This window comes from Cucumis sativus, chromosome 1, assembly GCF_000004075.3.
Source record: "Cucumis sativus cultivar 9930 chromosome 1, Cucumber_9930_V3, whole genome shotgun sequence".
In the NCBI taxonomy this organism is placed as follows: Eukaryota; Viridiplantae; Streptophyta; class Magnoliopsida; order Cucurbitales; family Cucurbitaceae; genus Cucumis; species Cucumis sativus.
In genome coordinates, this window is record NC_026655.2 from 30,595,528 (window position 1) to 30,616,617 (window position 21,090).

The 21,090-nt window shown below is 33.6% G+C and overlaps 2 protein-coding genes across 5 annotated transcripts; both read right to left on the reverse strand.

Annotated features, from left to right (window-relative positions):
- Window positions 1-1,196: 1,196 nt before the first annotated feature.
- Window positions 1,197-5,164, reverse strand: LOC101217744 (bifunctional TH2 protein, mitochondrial). The gene is made up of 6 exons (XM_011661950.2): window positions 4,669-5,164; window positions 3,618-3,726; window positions 3,110-3,400; window positions 2,589-3,006; window positions 2,227-2,490; window positions 1,197-2,014 (listed from the first exon to the last, which is right to left on the reverse strand). The coding sequence occupies exons 1-6, from the start codon at window positions 5,022-5,024 to the stop codon at window positions 1,599-1,601; spliced, it is 1,854 nt and encodes a 617-aa protein (XP_011660252.1). The 5' UTR covers window positions 5,025-5,164; the 3' UTR covers window positions 1,197-1,598.
- Window positions 5,165-11,250: 6,086 nt separating this feature from the next.
- On the reverse strand, window positions 11,251-16,650 carry LOC101217511. 4 transcript variants are annotated; one of them, XM_031880348.1, is made up of 11 exons: window positions 16,348-16,650; window positions 16,199-16,258; window positions 16,028-16,075; window positions 15,097-15,229; window positions 14,938-15,014; window positions 14,482-14,577; window positions 14,296-14,366; window positions 14,112-14,202; window positions 13,913-14,019; window positions 13,668-13,726; window positions 11,251-11,591 (listed from the first exon to the last, which is right to left on the reverse strand). In XM_031880348.1, exons 1-11 carry the CDS (start codon window positions 16,561-16,563, stop codon window positions 11,329-11,331), a joined length of 1,221 nt encoding a protein of 406 aa, XP_031736208.1. In that variant the 5' UTR covers window positions 16,564-16,650; the 3' UTR covers window positions 11,251-11,328. The 4 variants fall into 4 exon arrangements, with proteins under 4 accessions (XP_031736208.1, XP_004142547.2, XP_031736210.1 ...); XM_031880350.1 differs by lacking the exon at window positions 11,251-11,591 and adding an exon at window positions 11,619-13,222 and having other exon boundaries at window positions 16,348-16,647; XM_031880349.1 differs by lacking the exon at window positions 11,251-11,591 and adding an exon at window positions 12,074-13,186 and having other exon boundaries at window positions 16,348-16,648.
- Between the last annotated feature and the right edge of the window lie 4,440 nt (window positions 16,651-21,090).

The following is a 21,090-nucleotide window of genomic DNA, read 5'->3' on the forward strand; positions in this document are numbered from 1 at the left end:
AAATCTTAGTTCTAGGATCTACTTCTCGATTCGATGATATAAAAGAATAAACAATTAACATATAAAAGAATAATGTGGAAATAACACTACTTAAATATGCCTAGAGAATCTAGAATGGGGTGAAAATGAATGCGAGATGAATATGTGAACTAACTTGTATGCAAGAAATAGTGAAATAATATCTATGCATTATAACACGGTTAAGCAATGCAATAGTCTTGATGTGATATAGCTTACTCAACCATCTTATGATTAAGGTGTGCTCCTCTCGAAGTCATTAAATGCCACATATGGTCGCCTTTTGAGATCCACACAACTAAGTGTGATTAGACGAGATATATCTAGAAGAGTTCACATATGAGACGTATAGAACTTTGCGATTAAGGGTAGGAACTTCTCGATGCCTAGTGTCTACACATGTTCTCCTTTCAGGATACAAATGATGGATGTTGCCTCGCAAATGGATAGAAAGCTCCTCCTTGCGTGCGTTAGCCATGTCCTTGCGTACCCTCTCGGGTAGTTGACGACCTATGCTGGCCAAGCGATGAGAATAGTACAGCTAACACGATAAGACTGATAAATGAAACTTTCTATCAAGAAATTATCACCGACCTAAACTATCAATAACATATTGGCTGATGGAAAGTAGAGACACGATGAATTGAAAAGGTATAAACATGTAATATATATATGAAGAATGTAGGTCTTCAACTATTGTACAATATGGATAGTATAAATATTACATAAAAAAACATAAAAAGGAAAGACAGAAGAATTTGTTTTTCCACCTCAAGGGTTGAATTTGTTTAGAACTACACTCAACTGACTTAAAATCAAATTGGATTCTGTTATCTTCAAAGAAAGAGAAGCATTCATGAAACAAATTGCTTTTATTATTCATTGAAGAATAACGTATATACCAAGAATGAAATTGATTTGATTTCTTTTGGGAAACATAAAGTAGTAAGTAAAAGACATCTATGGTTAGTATGTTTAGTAACTATTTATAATTAATTAATTATAAATAAACTTGAAATAAATTCAATATACATAAAATAAGTAGAGGATTATAACCCAAATTAAACGAAGGTATGAACTAGAAATTAGTAATAAATCTGAGCAAACACAAATCGATAAATGATAACAAGTTATAAAAAAAGAAACAACATTTTCTTAAACTGAAACACACAAAAAAGTTAACTACAAAGTTATTATAGTGCTTCTTTCATTCATAATAGGAAATTACAATTGTCTTGTGTTGTAAAAACTGCCATTCATCCCAAAATATAGAACAGCACCTATCTCTATTTATCAATCAATGGATACACAGTAAAAGCTTGAAATGTTTAATATGAACAACTTTTTGTTTCAAATAATTGCTTTTCATCTATCCTTCCTTCACATTGACCAAAAGTATACAGAAGTACATATCAATTAATGGAGGACGGACAAACGACAGCAAAAACGTTGTTGTTGGCCCTACAAAATTTGCCATCAACTTGTATCTTCTTTACAATCGATGATGCAGAAACGACTCGGTAATATCGAAAAACCAAACGAGTTGAGATGAATGAGAACCACAAAAAAAGAGCCTGGTTCTAGCATCCAAGAACAAAAGCATGGATTTCAGCCCAAGAATTGACCGTGTAAAGGATACCAGACAATCCTCTCCAACTACGTCGTGAATCTTTGGTAAGATCTTTCTGTTTTCTTACCACACTGGGGTACAATGGAACGAAAGAAACTCCAAATCGAGTTGCCAATCTCCTTAAACTGGCACTCGACCCAATTACAATTCCTATATCTGCTTCCAGTAAACAAAGCAGGTCACCGATAGAGTCTCCGATGTATACAGTGAGGTTGTTTCTATCATTACCATAGTTTTCCAGGACTTTACGGAAAGCATGGACTTTATCAAGGGGAGATTCTACCCTCCTAACCAAATCACCCGTCGAAACTGCTTCTTCAAACGCAAACTCATTGGCATGTATAGTCACTTGAGTTAGTAAACCACCTGACACAGATATAAAAAAGAAAACTATGATGCTAACTTCGGACGAGGTTGCTACCATTTGGAAGTAAGCTTGAGATTTAACAACACAGAACGCATGATAGCACTATATTGTTAAAACACAGAACACATGCATTATATAGCTTTAACTAACATTATGAACTGAATTCACATGGTTAATTCCAAATCTATTAAAAGACAGTAAAGAAATGTACCTGAATTAAAAGATGATCTAATGAGATCCGCACACCAACAATAAGAGAGAATGTGGACACCAACATTCAAATTTTCACTCTTGCAAGCAGTTCCAAAGAAATTAAAACAACCATCTTGAATAATAAGATGTTCACCAGCTCGTCTTATATCTTCAAAATTTAAGCCCTTAAGTACTCCGGACTCGATGACTCTATTATTTGCCCTTTTCTCAAAATCAGAGAGTAGCTCTAGTGCTGTACACAGATCTTCAAACTTAAATTCCTCTGCAATCCCAAAAAATTCACAATATTGATTACAATTCTTTACATAAAATAAAGAATACTCGCTGGAACAAAAGGAAATCCATGTTGTAAGTAACTACCAGTTTTAGGAGGCAGGACTTTGTCAATGCATTCCTCGTACTCTTCTGTATACTGCCTGGAAATAACACCCCATGTGTTTCTGAGGTCAGCTGATGACATTCGGGTAATGGGTTGGTCTTCAGGTTGAATCTGTTCAGGTTTTGGAGCTCTTACAATTGCAATTTCAGCCAGAATGGCAGAAGAATCGACAACAGTGCACGTCAAATCAAAGTCAGAAAACAGCACCAGTCGATCCTCTGCAGGATTGTGGTCTTTAATCAAAGGAAGTACTGTCTTCTGAGAAACTGGCTGAGAGCAGAAAAATTCTTGCTCGAGTTTCATAGCTTGGTGATACAGCTTCTCAATGGTGTCAAGCTCTTCACCTGTCAAAGTGGCTGCAAGTTTCTCAAGCACATCTTCCGTTCTCTCAGCTGCTTCCTGAAATGAAAATAAATACGGCTAGTCATTTCAGTACTCCATATCTTACTACAAAACTAGAATCCAAACAAGGAGAGAAAATTCACAACTCAAAATTACCAACCTCAAAACCTTTAGATGCATAGTTTTCAATCCACGTCTTGTAGGGGTGATCACCATGGAGAGCACCAAGAACTCCTTTAAACTCTTTAGCTAAATAGGCGTACAACCTCATGCAGGGTGTCATGGCACCAAGAGCATAAGCAGCAAGCTTTGTTCTTTCAAATGGGGTTGCAAGATTAGCAAGACCTTCAGCTCCTTCAATCTTACCCGAAGCTGTTGCCAACAAAAAATCAGTGTATTTGACGGTAGCAGGGTTGACAGGAGATTCTTTTCCATCCGCAGCAGTCCATTCCTTAAAGATTGTGCACCAAGGGAATAGAGTCAAGTAACATCCCCCAAGACAATAAATAAAATAAAAACACATACAATGCCAGGATTCCATTTTAATGCTTGGGTATTAATATGTTCATTTATCAAACAGAAACACATATTGCTGCCAACAAAACAGAAAGAAAATGAAGAAAAAAATGAAGTTTACAAATAGAAATCAAATATGGATGATCTTCTACCTTAACAAATGAAGCATGCATTTTCAGTTCTTCCGACACTGCCTTCCTCAGCTCATTGATTGAATGTTTTGCATCATCATCGTCAGCACATTCTGCAGCTAGTTCATACCTGGATTATACAAATAAATACGTTTACATTCTAACCTTCCATTTGATTCTAAGAAAGATGATAGGAAACACAGACAAATAACATCTTAAATATCAGACAGCATTCTTAATAGTCAATGCAAAACATAGTCATAGTCAACAAAATCATATCCTGATCCCATGCTTCTTTCTTTCACTAACTATAAATTAAACCTACTTTTCTAAATCGAAGGACCTTTACAGCAATAGTACATCAAAAAGCAATAAATTTCAAGAAGTCAGTATGGGCAGAAACTAAAGCATAATTGAACAAATAGTTAAGCATTTCTTTTCATTGTAATCATTGTTGATTGTTGGTCATCAAGAAAAGAAATTTCCCCTACTAGTTTTCCATTTTCCTTTTCTTTTTAACATTAAAGAAGTAAAGATTCTGAAGACAACCAAACAACCACTGCCAGGCCCTATAAATTAAACGTGGCAATATCTCTCAGTAGTAAAACAAGCATAAAATTAAAGATTCCATGACATCGGGGGGAAGAACATCGAAACCAATTGCTTGCCTTAAAATAGAACATGTATTTACTAATCTCTTTTTCGTGTTCTCTTCCTTACTTTCTTTTTTGCAAGAAATCGAGTCTTTATCAATGAATAAATGCTATTCCAATCCTTTGAAGGATCAATTTTACGAAAATATTTTACACCGAAAAAAGGACTAAATTTGATCAAATAGACCTACTACGAGAAGTTACTCAATAAAATATAACAAATTCAACCAAGATTCAAGAACCAGGTAATTTCTCTCACAACAATAGTTCAAAAGAACCAAATCAAAGAAACCAGAACAATCATAAAGAAAACAAACAAGCCCAATACAATGAAGATTCAAGATCATGGATTACACAACAACCCAATTCTATAAAGATTGAACCCAATAACAAAAAAGGACAAAAGGAATTGAACTCACGCTCGAGCAAAAGCCTTGAGGAAATGAACATCCTGGCCGATGTAGTGTCGAAATGTATCAATATTAAGAGTCCCACAAGCTAGACAAACGCAAAAAGGGGTGTACATCGAAAGTATCGACTCTCTACGGCACTTATTCCACAATCTCCGAGCGAGAGGGCCGCCAGAGTCGACATGAGAAATCATAGCGAGACGGGGAGGCATGGTGGGAGAAGAAGAAGAGGCGGCGGAGGAGGGAGATCGGTGAAAGGAGTGGAAAGAAAGGGATCGGAAGGCGGCGATTGGGAATGGAAATGGAGAATTGGAGAAGAGAAAAAGGGAATTGAGTGGGAATTTGGGGATGAACAGTGTTCGCATCGGAAATGGAAGGGATGGGGGGGGAGAGGGTATTTATAGAGATGGAAAAGGGGAGACGGCGGTGGTTTTGGGGGGACTCTGCTGATGAGTCTTTGTTGAAAGGGAGGGAAGTTTTGATGAATCAACTTTCTTTTCTTTTCTTTTCTTTTTTTCTCTCTTTCAATTCATTAATTTATTTCTCCTTATAATTGATTCAAATACTTTTTCATTTTCCTACTTTTTGCTACTGTATTACCAAGAATAATCATTTCAAAAACAAATATATTTCAACTACATTCTCCATAACTTGATTATACATTTAAACAAACAAACAAAATCCTAAATTTTTTAACAAATCACAAATTGTTTCTACATACGTACGAATTCACGTAGTCTCAAATTGAAATTGAAGTCAAAAGATTGTGGACTTCGATGATGTAAGTCTCTATTTTTCATGATGGCTAGATTTAACAAGTCAATTTGATCCAAATTAGTCGTAATTAAGTCTACAATGTGTTTAATAAAGTTAATCCAATCAAATTATGTGTTTACGATTAGTTTTGTAGTAGGGCAAGTCTCCAAAATGATTGGTTTCACAAGGTAGAATTCTATGATGAAATTTCCACCCACAAGTGACACTAAAAAACAATAACCCATACAAGTGTGCTTCACATTTGATTCTCAAGACTTTAAGTTGATTTAACCATATTTTTGTTTTCATTCACATTTTGTAAGTACGTCATTCTTTACATACTTTCGTTAAGGTGTTGATTTGCTCCTATAACTTATCTTTCATAGTTCTTGTATTGTTGTATTAACAGACAAGTTACTACTGAACTAAAAAACAATTGATGCATAATGATAAATTACCATTAGTAGATATTCTGAACAATACGAAAAGCTTATATACATGATAATCATGCAACAACAATCGAACAAACCTTGAATTACATCACTATGTTTGTATTTTACGATGAGAGATAAAGATAGATCTATTGAGCGTGCCAATTTATTCACATGAGAATTTGACACGTATAATAAACTTCAAATTTATTGACTTATACGTGATGTAGAAGAATATCTAATATTTAGCATTTGATTCTTTTTCTCTCATATGTGTACTTGACTTAGGGGTCGGACTGCTTAAAAGTCTTTATAGTTTAATTAATTTAATTAATTATGCATCGGTTGATTGTATGATTAATTTATATAAATGTAACAAAATCCATAAATATTTTTGGTTCCTTACGGAATAAGAAAAACATATGAATTCGATTACATTTTCATAAATTTTATATATGTTCTTGTTTTCTTCCCTTCTTCTTCTTTACAATGGTTTATTATTTTGTTTGTGATTTATTCATCTCATCTTTCAAACTTTCTTTATTCGGCGTTTATTTCATCATCATCATCTACAATAAGAATTCTAAATTGTTTAGAAAAGTAGTATAAAATGTTAACAAAGAACTATGTAACGTTGCATTTCTAAATGATTGTATATCAAAATCTAAACGATTGTGTATATTGTATTATACGATTGTTAGATTTGAAATTTTTTATAATAGTTTACATTGAAGTACATGATTGCTTAACATAAGTAACACGATCACTTACCATAATCAATACTATCGTTTATTATGATTATCACGATCATTTAAAGTATATTATTTCTCGTCTATCCTTGCATTGTAATTATATTATAGAGATATAGTTGCAAATTTAGCAATTAAATTCAAAATAGTTAAGTATATAACAACATTTTAAAAAATTTACAAATATAGCAAAAATTTTCAAATTATATCAATGATAGAAGTCTATCACCGAAAGATCATACGAGTCTATCACCGATACAAATCTATCCGCGATAGTTTTGCTATATTTGCAATTTCTTTTAAATGTTGTTATATCCTTATATTATTCCTCTCATCCATTACAATTACCGTATATGGTATTAAACAATCGTTCATGTCTAATACTTTTTTCTTTTTCAAAATTATTTGTGTTGTAAATATTTTAGGGTTTGTTATATATTTTTTTTAAAAAAATCTTAATTACATTGTAATTAATTTATCAAATTTACAATATGGACTCTACATATCCATTTTAGAGTTTCATTAGGAACTAATTTATATGCGGAAAATTCGGCATAAATTTTATGATTTGATTTGAAAACAATTTAAATGTGTATCACAACTATGTTGCATCTTCAAACAATGTTTTGAATTTTTCTAAATCATTTTCAAAGCTGACTATATATATATATATGATTATCTATTTTAAACTTTCAAATCTTATATTATAGTAGTTTTTATGTTTTTTTTTATATTTATATTAGAATTTATGTTAACTAAATAGTAGGTTTTTAAAAGGTTAATTTTTCATAAATGTAACAAAATACTAAAATATTTACGACCTATGTAACAAAAAAAAATCTCATGAACCCAATATAATATTTTCATAAATTTCATATTTGCCCTTGATATGGTGGAAAATTTGCATTTCTCTTTCTTCTTCTTTGTGTTTTATTCGACTCCTCTTCAAGATTTTCTTTCTTCTACTTTTATTCTTTTTCTTTTTCTTTCTTTCTTCATCTTCTCTTTCTTTATTCCAACTCATCTTCTAGAATATCAATATCGTTTAAATATCACTTTGATATAATCTAAATGTATCACGTATTACAAAAAAACTTTATCCCTAATTTATCGCGTTTTATATGTTTTTATCGTAGGATAATAGGCAAAAAGAATTAGAGTTTGGCGATAGAATGTTACGTGGAGAGACGTTTTACCAACAAGGCGACGAGCAATCAAACAAAAATTTTGTTGACACGAATGTCAGAAAAATGACAGAAGGATGTCTACGCAGAGTGATATAGCTTTAATCAGAATCATTAATGAGGGGTGAAATGTTCTGTCAACATCACTCCTCGCCTATACAAATCTACTTCATAACAAAGTGTGCAATCTTTGGATCGGATAGCAAGTTCATTGTCTTCCATTCTTTTTTTTCTTTCTAAGTTTTAGGTGAGTGCTTAGAACGAACAGGAAAGAAAGTGTTTCCTTGACCATTTCCACCATACAATCAAGCAAAAATTAGAGTTGTAGAGTATGAGAGATTGATACACTTCTTTTTAATCCATTTTATGTTTTTATTTAATTACATTGCAGTATGTACTCCGTGGCCGAAAGGCCTAAAGATATGTTTATAATAGTAATGCATTCCTTCTATCATTCTCCCATTTTTGTGTTGTTATCCATGTTCAATATCTGTTTAATTAGTTCATGAGCAATGAAATGTGTTACTAATACTAGATAATCTGAATGTATGTCTTATAAGCTTTGTTTAACAAAACATGGATGTTAAAACATTGTTTATTTGAGAGAAAGACAATAGTATTGATAGCAATCGCCTGACAAGTGAAAGCACACATTTTACTATACAAGCTTTGGGCTGCACATATATTTTGTATACACGCTTTCAATAGCATTGTCGAATACATCCTTTGCATAAGTTGTAAAGATGTTAAAATGTGCGGCAAAAGCACCGAAAGGTTGCCCACCTTAATTAAGGAGAAGTTACTTATAATACAAGCGAACGGATTAGATATAAATCATAGCCTAACTTTAAGGGTGTGTTTGAGGTGAGGATTTAGGGGGATTAGAAAAAGGATTATGGCCCAAACAAGAGTGTCCATTTTTTAGGATTATGGTTAAATAACCCTACAAACTATCCTACTTCATCTTTTCATAACCCTACAAATTTCCCTACTTCACCTTTTCATAACCCTTTAATACTACACTCATAACTCTTCCCCCAAACACATGTTATAATAACACACCACAATTATAACTCTTCCTCCAAATGCAAGCTATCATAATACTACAACAATAATAATTTTCCCTCAAACATATATTATCATAACACTACCATTCATATTCCTTCCCCAAACACATATAGTATAAAGATCAAGATGACTTAAATTTAAAAGTACGATGACCAAAATAAACATTTTAAAATTTGTAGCTGGGTTCTATATATTTTTGGATATCACTTTCTATCTCAATGATGAAAAGAAGATCATTATTATAAAATAAGTGTTTCTTCCACGGGTTGTCGAGTAAAAAATTAAAAGTTATGATATGGAAGTATCTTCTTTGAGACATCGAATAAAAGAGCTAAAGGAGAGGTTGGAAACCACAAATGCAAAGGCTCAATTGTTTGAGAAAGAAGCGAGGATTTTGCAACAAGAAAAGGTTCATATTGTAGCTTAGACATGTATATCTTTTGTTGATATGGTACACCTTTGGGCTGCACATATATTTTGTTTATATTTAGACATAGATGGAAAGTTTGAGATGTTGTTAGAAGTTTAGGCTAATGTAATTAAGTATGTAATGACCAACTATATGTATGATTTATTGATATATGCAGTTTGTTAAAGTTATTAGTTCTTTGATGGAAAGTTTGGGTTGATTCAATTGTTTAATTAATATATGTAGTTTAGCAACTTTGTGTAATCTCAAAGGCTCTACTTATTTACGTGTGAATGGACTTCAAAACAAGTGCAATATAATTATATGAATATTTCAAATTGTACAATTTTTCATTTGAAAAAAAAATCTTGACATGCAAAATGTGTCAAGAATAAATGAATTCTTGATGTTTATAAACTGTTAAGTATAATTTTACTTGACGCATAAAAACTGTCAAACAAAAAGCCCCTTTATTTTTTACACTGGATTACTTGATGCCTAAAAAACGTCAAATAATCTCATATACTTAACGCTTTTTACCTGTCAAGTATAATTATACTTTACGCTTAAAAACTGTCAAGTAAACTTCTCTTATTTTTGACATTGGATTACTTGACACATTAAAAACGTCAAGTAAACAAATATTTGATAGGTAAAAAGTGTCAAGTATTGACAGTTTTGTAGTAGTGTTTCTTCTTCTCTCAAAGCACAAAAAATTATCCATGGATCAACTACTTCATCGTTTTCCATTTCCATAGTAACATTGTTTGATTGTTTAAGATTATCGATACTTTGACCACCTCGAGTAGAAGGGTTATGTTGTGATTTATAAAAGTTATATAAACAATACAAATATATATTCACACGCTCTCAACAACATCCTTTAGCATTACTCTCATAAACATTGAAAAGCCAATAATTCAAGTACTTCAACTTGTACCGAGGATCAATCAATATAGCCACAAACATCAACTTATTCATCTTCTCAAGCGAACTCCAATACTTTTCGGACTTTATTTTCATATTTCTAGCCATCAAATTGAGATCAGAGTTGTTGTTGCTCTATTGGATCAAAACAAACAAAATTTTATTAATCTCCTTATAACCAACATTAGAAGTCACAAATGAAGCTCCGTTTATCTTTGCAGTGGTTTCATAAAACCTTTTCAAAAATTTTACAAATAAACTTACACCCAACCAGTCAGACACATTTGTGGATCCCAATCTCTTATTTCCACGATCATCTTACTCAAAATACTCAACAAAATTTGTGTCCTTTTTCTCTTTCTCTTCCTTTAAAATTTTGAATGATTTTTAAAACTTAATTCATGTTCAAGCATTAAATATTTAGAATTCCACCTAGTAGCTACATTAAAACAAACAAAAACCTTACACTAGATTTTTCCGTGCTTCACACATGCTTTAAATTTTGTCATTATCTTAGGTGATAATCGTACATATCTCACAGCATTACAAACACTGGCAATAGAATCATGGATATCGTTCAGCCCATCATTTACAATAAGATTAATTATACGAGCACAACACCTCATATGCAATAGCTCTCCATTTAAAACAATGGATTTCCAACTTTTAAGTCTTCTTTTAACATATGAAATAGCTACATCATTGAGACTTGCAGTATCAACCGTGATTGTAAAATTTTTGTCAATCTCGTAGTCTAAGAAACAACTTCCAATTGTCCACCCAATAGCCTCTCCCTTAAGATTAGCAACTTGACAAAATCTCAAAATCTTAAAACTCATTCCGAACCAATCAAATGTGTAGTGATTACATGTAGTTCACATTTTGTTGTGAAGTTCAAGCCTTCGTAGTAAAACAAATTCTTCGAGAGCTTTTAAGTAAAATTGATTTCAATTTTTTCTTCTCTTCAAGATATAGTTGATATATATCTCTAGCAGTTATTACTCTCAATGGAACATCAAAACTAGGACATACAATACTACAGAAGTGTCTAAAACCCTCAGTATCAACAAATCTGAATGACAACTCATTCATAATTATCATCTTAGCACATGTTCGTCTACATGCTGATTGGTTAAATAATGTAGTCACAAAATTACTAACAATGGCTCCCTTCTTATCATTTCACTATAAGAAAAGGGGATCTCCTGACGCTTTTGTGTGTCGGAAGAAATATGAAAAATTGTCAAGAAAGGATTTCGCAACACATAAATTTGCATCGGGATCAAAGCTGAGAAAAATAAGTTGGGAGAGGATCTTCTGACGCACAAATTCATTCCATAGTCATCATCTTCATTGCTCGGGTAACCATCCATTTCATCATATTCTTCAACTTCCTCCTCTTTTGCAGCTTATGTGTGCAAACAAGCATAAACATACAAGGATTCAGTCAAAAATTCAAACCATGAAGACATACTAGCAATAAGTAAAGAACAAGAAAAATAAAAATAATACTTTAGAAACTCACCATTGTTGCCAAGAACATGAAGAACCATTACAACCTATTTCAAACTTTTGGATATAACAAATACATAAATCAAGAAGAAATATTGGAGAGTTGAGAATAAAAAATAAAAAAACTCACTGATAGAAAAGAAAATTAAGAACAAATTGAAAGGGGTTTATATTTAGGATTTTAAACTTTGAATTAACTCCAACCAAGAGGTCGTGACAGAGACGAAGATTGAGGGAGTGGAGGCGGCGGACAAGGCGACCAATGATGACGACAACGCATTGGCACTAATAGTGACGCTAACGCCGACCCTGATGGTGGAGGAGCAACCCTAGCGCACTCCATTTCTACCCATCCCTTTACCCTTCTTCACATATCTGTGAGGGGGGGGGGGGGGGGGTGTTTAAAAAGACTAACTCCCGATGCTTTACTTAAAGCGTCGAGATATATGCAAGAATTCTCGACGCTTTACTTTAAGCGTCGAGATATATCCAAGAATTCTCGAAAGACTTAAGGCGTTGGGATATATCCAAGAACTCTTGATGCTTTACATAAAGCATCGAAATATATCCAAGAATTTCTGACGCTTTAAGTAAGGCGTCGAAAATTCTTGCCTCTCCAAACACCCCAGTTTATGTGTCGAGAGAGGCCCTAACTCTTGACACCATATATTTTGACGGTGTAAAGCGACGTTGGGAGATCCATAATTTCTTGTAGTGTTTGTAGGTATAAGAGTTAAGGTGGTTTATCTTTTATCTTCTTGTCTATATGGGTACTTCTTACACTAAATTCTTAAATGCTTCCACAAAGTTCTAGTTCCATAACTATTACTATCACATGCATAATCCTTGCCACAATAGTTACACTTGCACCTAGCTACATCGTTAGCACTCACTTCCATTTTTGTGAAACGATCCCACATAGAAGAAGTTTGTTTATTAGGCCTCTTTCATTTGGACTTGGGAGGTAGAGGTGGTACATATTTCGTAGTTTGAGTGGCAAGATGCATGTGAATTAAACTGCAAACTTCAAATGTCGAACGAAAGTCGGAAGGTTCAAATGCAAAGGGGCTAAATGGTTATGACACATATCTAGGGTTTTTATATATATATATATATATATTATAACTGGGTCGGGTTAGGTAAACTCGACCAAAATCTGCCCAAGTCAACCCTTACGGTTTAGGTTGGGTAATCCATGTTAGTCGGGTTATCGGGTATTTTAATGCCCCTAGATTTAACATGAACTAGAATGATGAAATAATAGGATCTTTTGTACCCTATGCAAGAGATTCCTCACATTGGTTATGTTCTGATGTGGGATGTCTTATTCTTGCTTTGTGATTGATTTAAAATAGGATGTCTCATACTTGCTATACGTGATTTGGTATGGGATGTCTTTTGCTTACTGTGTAATCTGGCATTGGAAGACTCGTTATGTGTCGTAGAATTGATGGAAATTTTTTAATTACATTGAGCCTATTCTCCACGTAGCTGCAACCCAGCGAAAGAGTGTGATAAACATTTAAGCTGAAAAAGGGAACAAAGATGTAATTAAGTATGAAGAATGTGTTTCTATACAATATGAGCTTTCATCCATAATTTGAAAGAAGTTGATTTCCATGCGAAATGCATGTTGATAAGATTTGTACTATGTTCATTGCCTAATGTGTTGAAATAACTTGGTTTAGACTCAATATTTTATTATCGAAACACGTATTGCTTACATAATGTGATACGATGAAATACATTGCAAAGCGTTATGATGAAATTTGACTTATAAAAAGTGTTGGTAAAAGATTTAACTCATTAGAAATTTTGTCAAACCTTTCAAATGTCCCTTAAAAGAAACATTAGGAAACGAACCCTTAAAAGACAAACTCATATTCCTTTCCATGAATCTTGCAAGTGCTATCCCCACCAATTTAGATTTAGAAAGAAAGTCTTCCTCTATTTAGGAAAAATGATGTCTTACCCCTTGGGTCGTATTGATTGTATTTTTCTCTTCGAATGGAAGTCTTCACCAAGCAAGCACTTAGAAGAGAAGAAAAAACAAAGGTGAATATCAGGTACTCTTATTTTAAAACTGAGCAAGATTATTGTCATGTACATAGATCGATTCATATAATTCTTTAGTAAAAGGCCCAGCAAGGAGCTTAGTTCTTTGACTGAATACAACACATTTACAAGAGTTGAGGAAAATAAGTAAGACAAGCTTACTCTTCCTTTGATTTCAGTTGTCTAGCAAGTAAGATTAATCCCACGGTAGTGAAAGCAGACAAAACAGCCGATGAGTATGAAACCGCAAGTAGAGCGCCTCTCAAAGACTGGAGTATATATCAGTCATTAGTCATCTTCATTCAGCATTAAATGCAAAGAATCAAAATAATCATAAAATTCAAATTAATGGTTGTAGTACCTTGGCTAGAAGTAAAGCATTTTCATTTGCATACTGCAGAGAACTCTCACTAACACTTTGGACACCCTGACTCAGTTGCCATGAAATTACTCTGCATTTTACATTTTAAACATGAAAAGGATATTCTTGTCATCTGATAAATGAATAAATTATTAAAGGATCTACTTATATGAGTGGTGATTACCCAAAAACAAAACCAATTGCTGCACCGATGTTTGCCTTCTCAGCAGTCAGTTCAACTTGAAGCTCTCCAAACTGAAGTTTTGAACAATATTACTTAAATAAAGTTCATGTCAAGTCATACCTGAAACGTAATGGTTTATCTGCAAAGTATATGTTACATCAAATCTAATGTAAAGTTCAAACCTACCTTAAACATTCTGGTTTCGATCTTGGGCTCTTCAGCTACTTTAGGAGTAGACAATGCAGACAGAAGCTTTCCAGTTGTATTCATTACTTCGGCAATCTATAATCGTGAAAACTTTCAAGAAAAGTAAAAATCTTGAATAATAAAATATTGTATTGAAGAGAATTATAATTGATTTTCGTTTTCCATTCTTGAAGAAAATCCACCAGCATGTTGATATTCCATTGACTTCAAGAAGGAATACACAGCATAAACATCATTAAGTTTCCAATTATGTAGACCATAGGAAAAATTATCAACATTAAGAATTGACTAATATAAACAAACTATAGATAGATAATGAGATTCTATGGAATCTCTAAGCAACCTAAAACCTATTCTTCAGACTTCTCACGATATGATTGATGTACATAATAAAAGCTCTGTTATGAAAAAGATAGTTTAGAGTTTACGATGTACCTTCTGTAGTTCACCCTGACCGTACTGTCCCATTGACTGGAACCTTCTTCCAGCAGATATCAAACGCTTGCCAAATCCTAAATAGATAGACCAAACAAAGGTTACAGTGATTTTTTCACAAAATACTTGAGCATCAGTTTTCTTGAGTCCTGTTCTTGCCTGACTTGTAATTGTCTGTCAAGGATTGCACCAACGTAGGGAACTTGCTTACTAAAGCATGTGAAGTGGAGGTGTCAGCGGCTTCCCAAGCTCGGGAGAGATTTAGCAATATTTCTCCCATCTCTTGACCACACTGAAGCAGAAATTCAACATTCACAGTACATCACAAGCTTATATCAGATAATTCACATTTACTTTGACTGGAGAATTAATAAAAAAGTTCATCTTATTATGAAAGTTCGACAATACAAAAAGCTTGAGAATCAAAAATAAAAAAGAAAGCATGCGCAGCAGAGTGGGTGCCAACTTATTGTGCCAACCTTCCCCTAATAATTGTTTCTAACTTGTTACTCCTTGGTAATACTTTTGTTACATGTTTTTTTTTCTTTGGTTACATTTCTACTTCATTAATCTCACAAGACAACCCATCTAACCTTACAACATTTGGGTACCGAAGAACGTCGCAAGATATTAAATTGTAAGTAGGTAATCACAATAGAATGAATCTATGACCTCTTAGCCCTTTATCAAGGTCATGTCATACGGCTTCTATGCTAAATGAGTAATACCATATCTTTGCCTTTACTTATATGAGATTTCAAACATCTGGCTTCAACGCTAAATGAGTAACACAGTATCTTTGCCTTTAACAATCGAGCTATGCTTAAATTCACAATTACTTAGTTACATTTGCTACTGTTTAGAAATACTTTTGAAGTCTTAACCGAAATATACACAGGCCTTTCAGTTCTTGAAACCAGCTCCGAATAGTATTTTGGAATAACTTTTGAAAATCGGCACTATTAAACCTACAAAAGTAATTACAAATATAAGGTAAAGAAATCACCAATAAGCACAATTTCTAATAAGATAATGAAAAGCAAAATGGATGTAAACAGCCCTAAACAAGCTAGCAGAACAGAGAAAATACCTCGTCAACAACGGGTCCATTAGAAAGATCAAAAGCAGCATCGTTGAGCTTCACATATAAAACAACATTATCAATATTCACTCTCAATCGCAAAACACGAATAAAATTAATAAAAAAGAACCACAGAATCACTCGAGAACAAAAAAATAAAAATAAAAATGTACCACGTACATCAAGACGAAGATCACGGGGAAGCTTTTCAAAGTAATCTCTTGAAAGATCAAAACTGTCCTGTACAAAAAATTACAATCAAAACAGAAAATGAGACATGAAGTTAAGGAATTGGATAGGGGAAATTTTGAGATGAAGGCCATACTTACGGCCAATTCTTGAAGGAGAAGCTCGGGGTTGGGTTGTAAGGACTTGGGGGAGTCAGACTCGGTTAGAGCAAAGGAAAGAGTGAGGGATTTCTTCAGTGGAAAGGGCTTTTTCGGGAAGGAGGGTCTGAAACTGATTGGATTGGAATATTGGGAAAAGAGAGGGACGGAATGGGAAGACAGAAAGGTTAGAGGTTGAAGAAGGTGAAGAGAAGCCATTGGAGTGAGAGTTGAGAATCTGGTGTTGTTTGCGTCAGCCACTAAAATTTTTGTTGGTTTGAGAAAAGCTTTCCCATAATAATAAGAGATATTTTTGGTGAGAAGACTTAGATGATGCTTTTTTAAAACAATGAGTTTTGGGAGAAATAAGTTCTTGAAAATTCCAATTTGTTGGTAACTACAAGAAAAAACTTTGTAAATTTTCTATCTCATGTAGGTTGTATCACAATGGCAACCTTTCGAATACGGAATAGACGATTGTGCTACACTTGTTTTAACTTGGTGAACAAACTAGTCAATCGTACTAAATCTAAAAGTCACAGACAAACTCGCACTATAATGTAGCCTCCCTTCAGTTTTTAGATAAAATTGTTTTATAAAAATGTGAGAGAGAAAGAAATGTGTTGAAAACAACATTAAGGAAAGCATCAAGACGTGTAATTGCAAGGAAGCTTGGTTGAGGGATTGACTAGTGGGTTCTCCCTATGATACATTTTTAACAATTTTAAATATGGCAGGGCTTGCATATGAAAAGTGTGAAATGTTCACTTACAAGCAAGCAACATAGAAATTAGAGAAAACAAGTTAAACTAAGTACAAAAGCATAAACATAAGGTGGTGTGAGGATGTTTGGGCATGCAGCCACGGGCAAACAACGTCTTGGACAAGCATGCTCATGACATTCTCCCTCACTTAAATAGTTAATGTCCCTGTCGACCAGAAAAGTTGGAACTCTTCGATCTTCTACTTCTATGCTTCAAGGTCTTCGACTTGTTCCTAACTTGTTTCTTCTAGGGGAAGATTCTTCCACCTGACCAAAAATTTCTGAATTCTCCTCTTGGGTCTTCAACCTTTCCTTACTCGAACTACAAGGATCTCTTCAACTTCTTTATCTTTCTTCTACATCAAGTCGATACATGGTTGAGCACTATTGTTGCGTTGCTTGTCGTCAAGGTTTTGATGGTAGAGTTTTACGTTGCTTACATGAATTACTAGATCAGTTTTCATCAATGCAGGCAATACCACCTTATATGGTGCATTTCCTATCTTCTAAAGGACTTCTACAGCCCTTCATATTTTTTGATGAGGCGCTGATCTTTGTACCTTCCAAACTAAATTTGCTCAGCCTTCACCTTAACAAGGACTTGATCTTCTACACGAAAATCTACTTCTTATTGGCTTACTTTTTCATACGCTTTGAGGCTTTCTCTAAGTAAGTTCAAGTGATGTCCATAGTCTGCTTCCAGTCTTTAGAGAAGTTGTGAGCTTATGGATTTTTTCCTGTATAAGGACGATTAACAATATGAGGCAATAAAGGTTGTCTTCCACTTAAAATTTTGAAGGGACTTTTCCCCCTTGAGGAACTAGTTTGAGTATTGAAACAGAATTGGGCCATATCTAATAAATGGTCCCAATTCTTTTATCTTGCATCAATGAATTGGCAGAGTACGTAATCCTCGAGCATACAATTGAATCATTTGGCCGAGCTATCAGTCTGAGGGTCGAAGCTTGAGGATATATTCACACTCATCCTCAAGAAGGTAAATAACTTGGTCCAAAAAGTATCAATGAATCTACCATCCATGTTGTTCACAATGCTCACCAGAACTCCCCATAACTTCACGACATGCTTAAAGAACAACTGCACTGTCAACTCGACATAACATTATTTGGTAGTAGGGATGAAAGTGGCATACTTCGAGAACCGATTGATAATAACCAAGATGGGTTTAAGGTGGCACACCTTTGGGAGATATCTAATGAAATCCATAAAGACACTCTCCCACGGTCTAGTCGGAACAGATAAAGGTTCAAGAAGTCTAGCAACTTTTGCTTTCTTGACCTTATCTTGTTATCAGATGAGGCACATCTTCGTATACTTCATGATATCATCTCGCATATTAGGCCAGAAGTAGTCTTTCTTCAATAGCGCACAGATCCTTTGCCATCCAAGATGGCTGGCCCACAAGATATCATGACACTCATGCAGTAACTTTTTTCTCAGATCACCTGCTCTCGGAACATACTGTCGAGCCTTGTCAATAACAAGTCTTCTTCAATCCAAAACTATCTTGTTTACTGGCTTTGGCTAGAGCAATAACAGCTTGACAAAGGGATCCTTCTTAATGAACTATCTAATGATATCGTGCATCGATGCATCAACGTCACTTGTATGAATGAGGGTCATATGCTAGCCTTTACGACTTAGAGTATCGACAACTTGATTGTTAGTTCCTTTCTTGTGCTCAAATTTAAAGTCGAATTCAACCAAAAATTCTTGCCACCTCACATACAAGGAGGTCAACTTTGACTAGCTAAAGAAGTGGCAGATAGCGTTATTGTTAAATTTCACATCAAAGGGTAGTCTCACTAACTATTGCCTTCAGACCCTCAGATGAACAACAAGCATTTCTTTTTTAGACAATATGCCTTCGTCATTCAACATTATTGAGCTTTCAACTCTCGTAAGCTATCAAGTGACCTTCTTGGATAAGAACGTCTCTGAGAGCATTTCAACTTTAAAGGCTTAGACACGTCAACCAATATAAGGACAAGGCTTCTAATCATTGTTGTCTTTAGTTCATAAAAAATAATTTAAAACACTACTAGAAAACTGACAATACTTGACACCTGCAGTTTTGATCTTTACTGTTTTTATTAAATTGTCAATTAGAAAAAAAACGTCAAGAATAACCAAAAGTGAAAAATGTATAATTTTTTATTTTTTTTATAAATACTTAACAGATTAAAACTGTTAAGATTAATTTTAATTACTTGACATTTTTTAAATGTCAAGTAAAATATATTTTTTTTCATTTTCTAAAAAAAATACTTTTTTCTCTTTTTTTTCTTAAATTTTCCATTTTTCTCCAATTTCTAAAATAAAACCTTTCCCTCGTTTTCTCCCAAAATTTTCTTTTCCCCTCCAAATTTCAAAAAAGTTCTAATTTTTCCCTAAAATTTTTCTCATCCTTTCTCCCATCCACATTTCTTCATCTTCTTCGCAAACTTCACCGAACAAAAGTTTCATGATTTCTTCACCTTCTTCACACGAATCTTCCACCATGCCCAAGATTCGACACCTTCATCACCGTCTTCATTGAAAGCTCCAGACGGTCGTCCACCACACCCAAGCTTCAATGGTCGTTCATCTGCGCACAAATCTTCCACCACGCCAAGCGTCGACGGATGTTCGTTCTCCCACCAAGCCTCGTATATTTGATGTTTTGTAGTTTTGTTTTACTTAGAGCTGTCACTTCCTCTTGGATGGCAACCACAACTTAGCGGCTACATCATACACAAAGTTAACCTCTATAAGAAACTTGATTGAAAGAGATAAAACAATTTCTTAACATCTGATCTAGGTTGTTTACTATTTTTTTTTTAAAAATAATCTAGTTGCGTTGTATTTTTAGGTTTATGAGTTCTATAATCGGTAACTTTATGATCACTTACAAAATAGAAAAGTTGGGTTTTTTTTTTAATTCTAAATGTTTTTTAAGATAAACATAAGAGTTGCTTCACATTTTTCTTTATCTTACAAACATTTAACAAAAATATAGTAACTTTCAAACTTAACGGGCTACTTTAAATTAAATTTATCCTTGTTTTAGTTGATTTGGGTGGTTAAACACATGTTTTAAGGAGTTTTTGTCACACCTCGATCTATAAGAGAACCAAAATGCAGGAAGTAGTACGGATAGGATGCACTTTAGCTTAAACTTTGCAATTGATCTTATGGCTAAGCTTATTTTCAACTTCTTTTAAACTATCAAACTAAACTCAAAACGCAACAATAGTCAACCTTAAATGCCAAATGCGATAAAATAACTTAATTACCAAAACATACACTTTATTAAACGCCTGTTCCTCGAAGATGAGATTTTTAAAATGTAAGTCTAAAAGACTTAGTGATGTTTTATGAAATCCTTTTCGCAATGCCCTTTGATAATACATTTTCGTCAAATCATAAATTCCAACACAAATTAGTTTATCAATAAACACTTCATTTCACAAAACATATCAAAATGTATGTAATCTTTTTACAATAAAGTTAGATCAACTCGTAAATCACATCAATATTCATTTCGCATAAACACCTATTAGTCAATTATTCTTTTCGCCAAGGATTCTGAATCATTCTCTATGCTTGGTCTCATTACCTAGCATTTAGACCAATGTTTCAACAGCATCCGAAAACATACAGATTTGTCCTTGTTGCTTAAACTGCTAAGCCTTATATGTTCCTTTCAACGCATAAGCCAATTTCTTATCACCATGTAGCCCCGTACACCCCATGGTGGCCTTGACTATTTATGTGCACATAAAAGTTAATGCCATCTCAAGAAAACAACTAATGATTTGAGAACCATTTTATAGTATTGAAATCATAATCATCAAATCAAGCTTTAACATTATAAATCATGCTTGCAAACATATAAACTTTTTATAGAAATCACATTTGAAACACTTGTTATTTGAATTCTTCTTTCAAATCAGTAAAAAATAATCATAATAAAGTTTTTA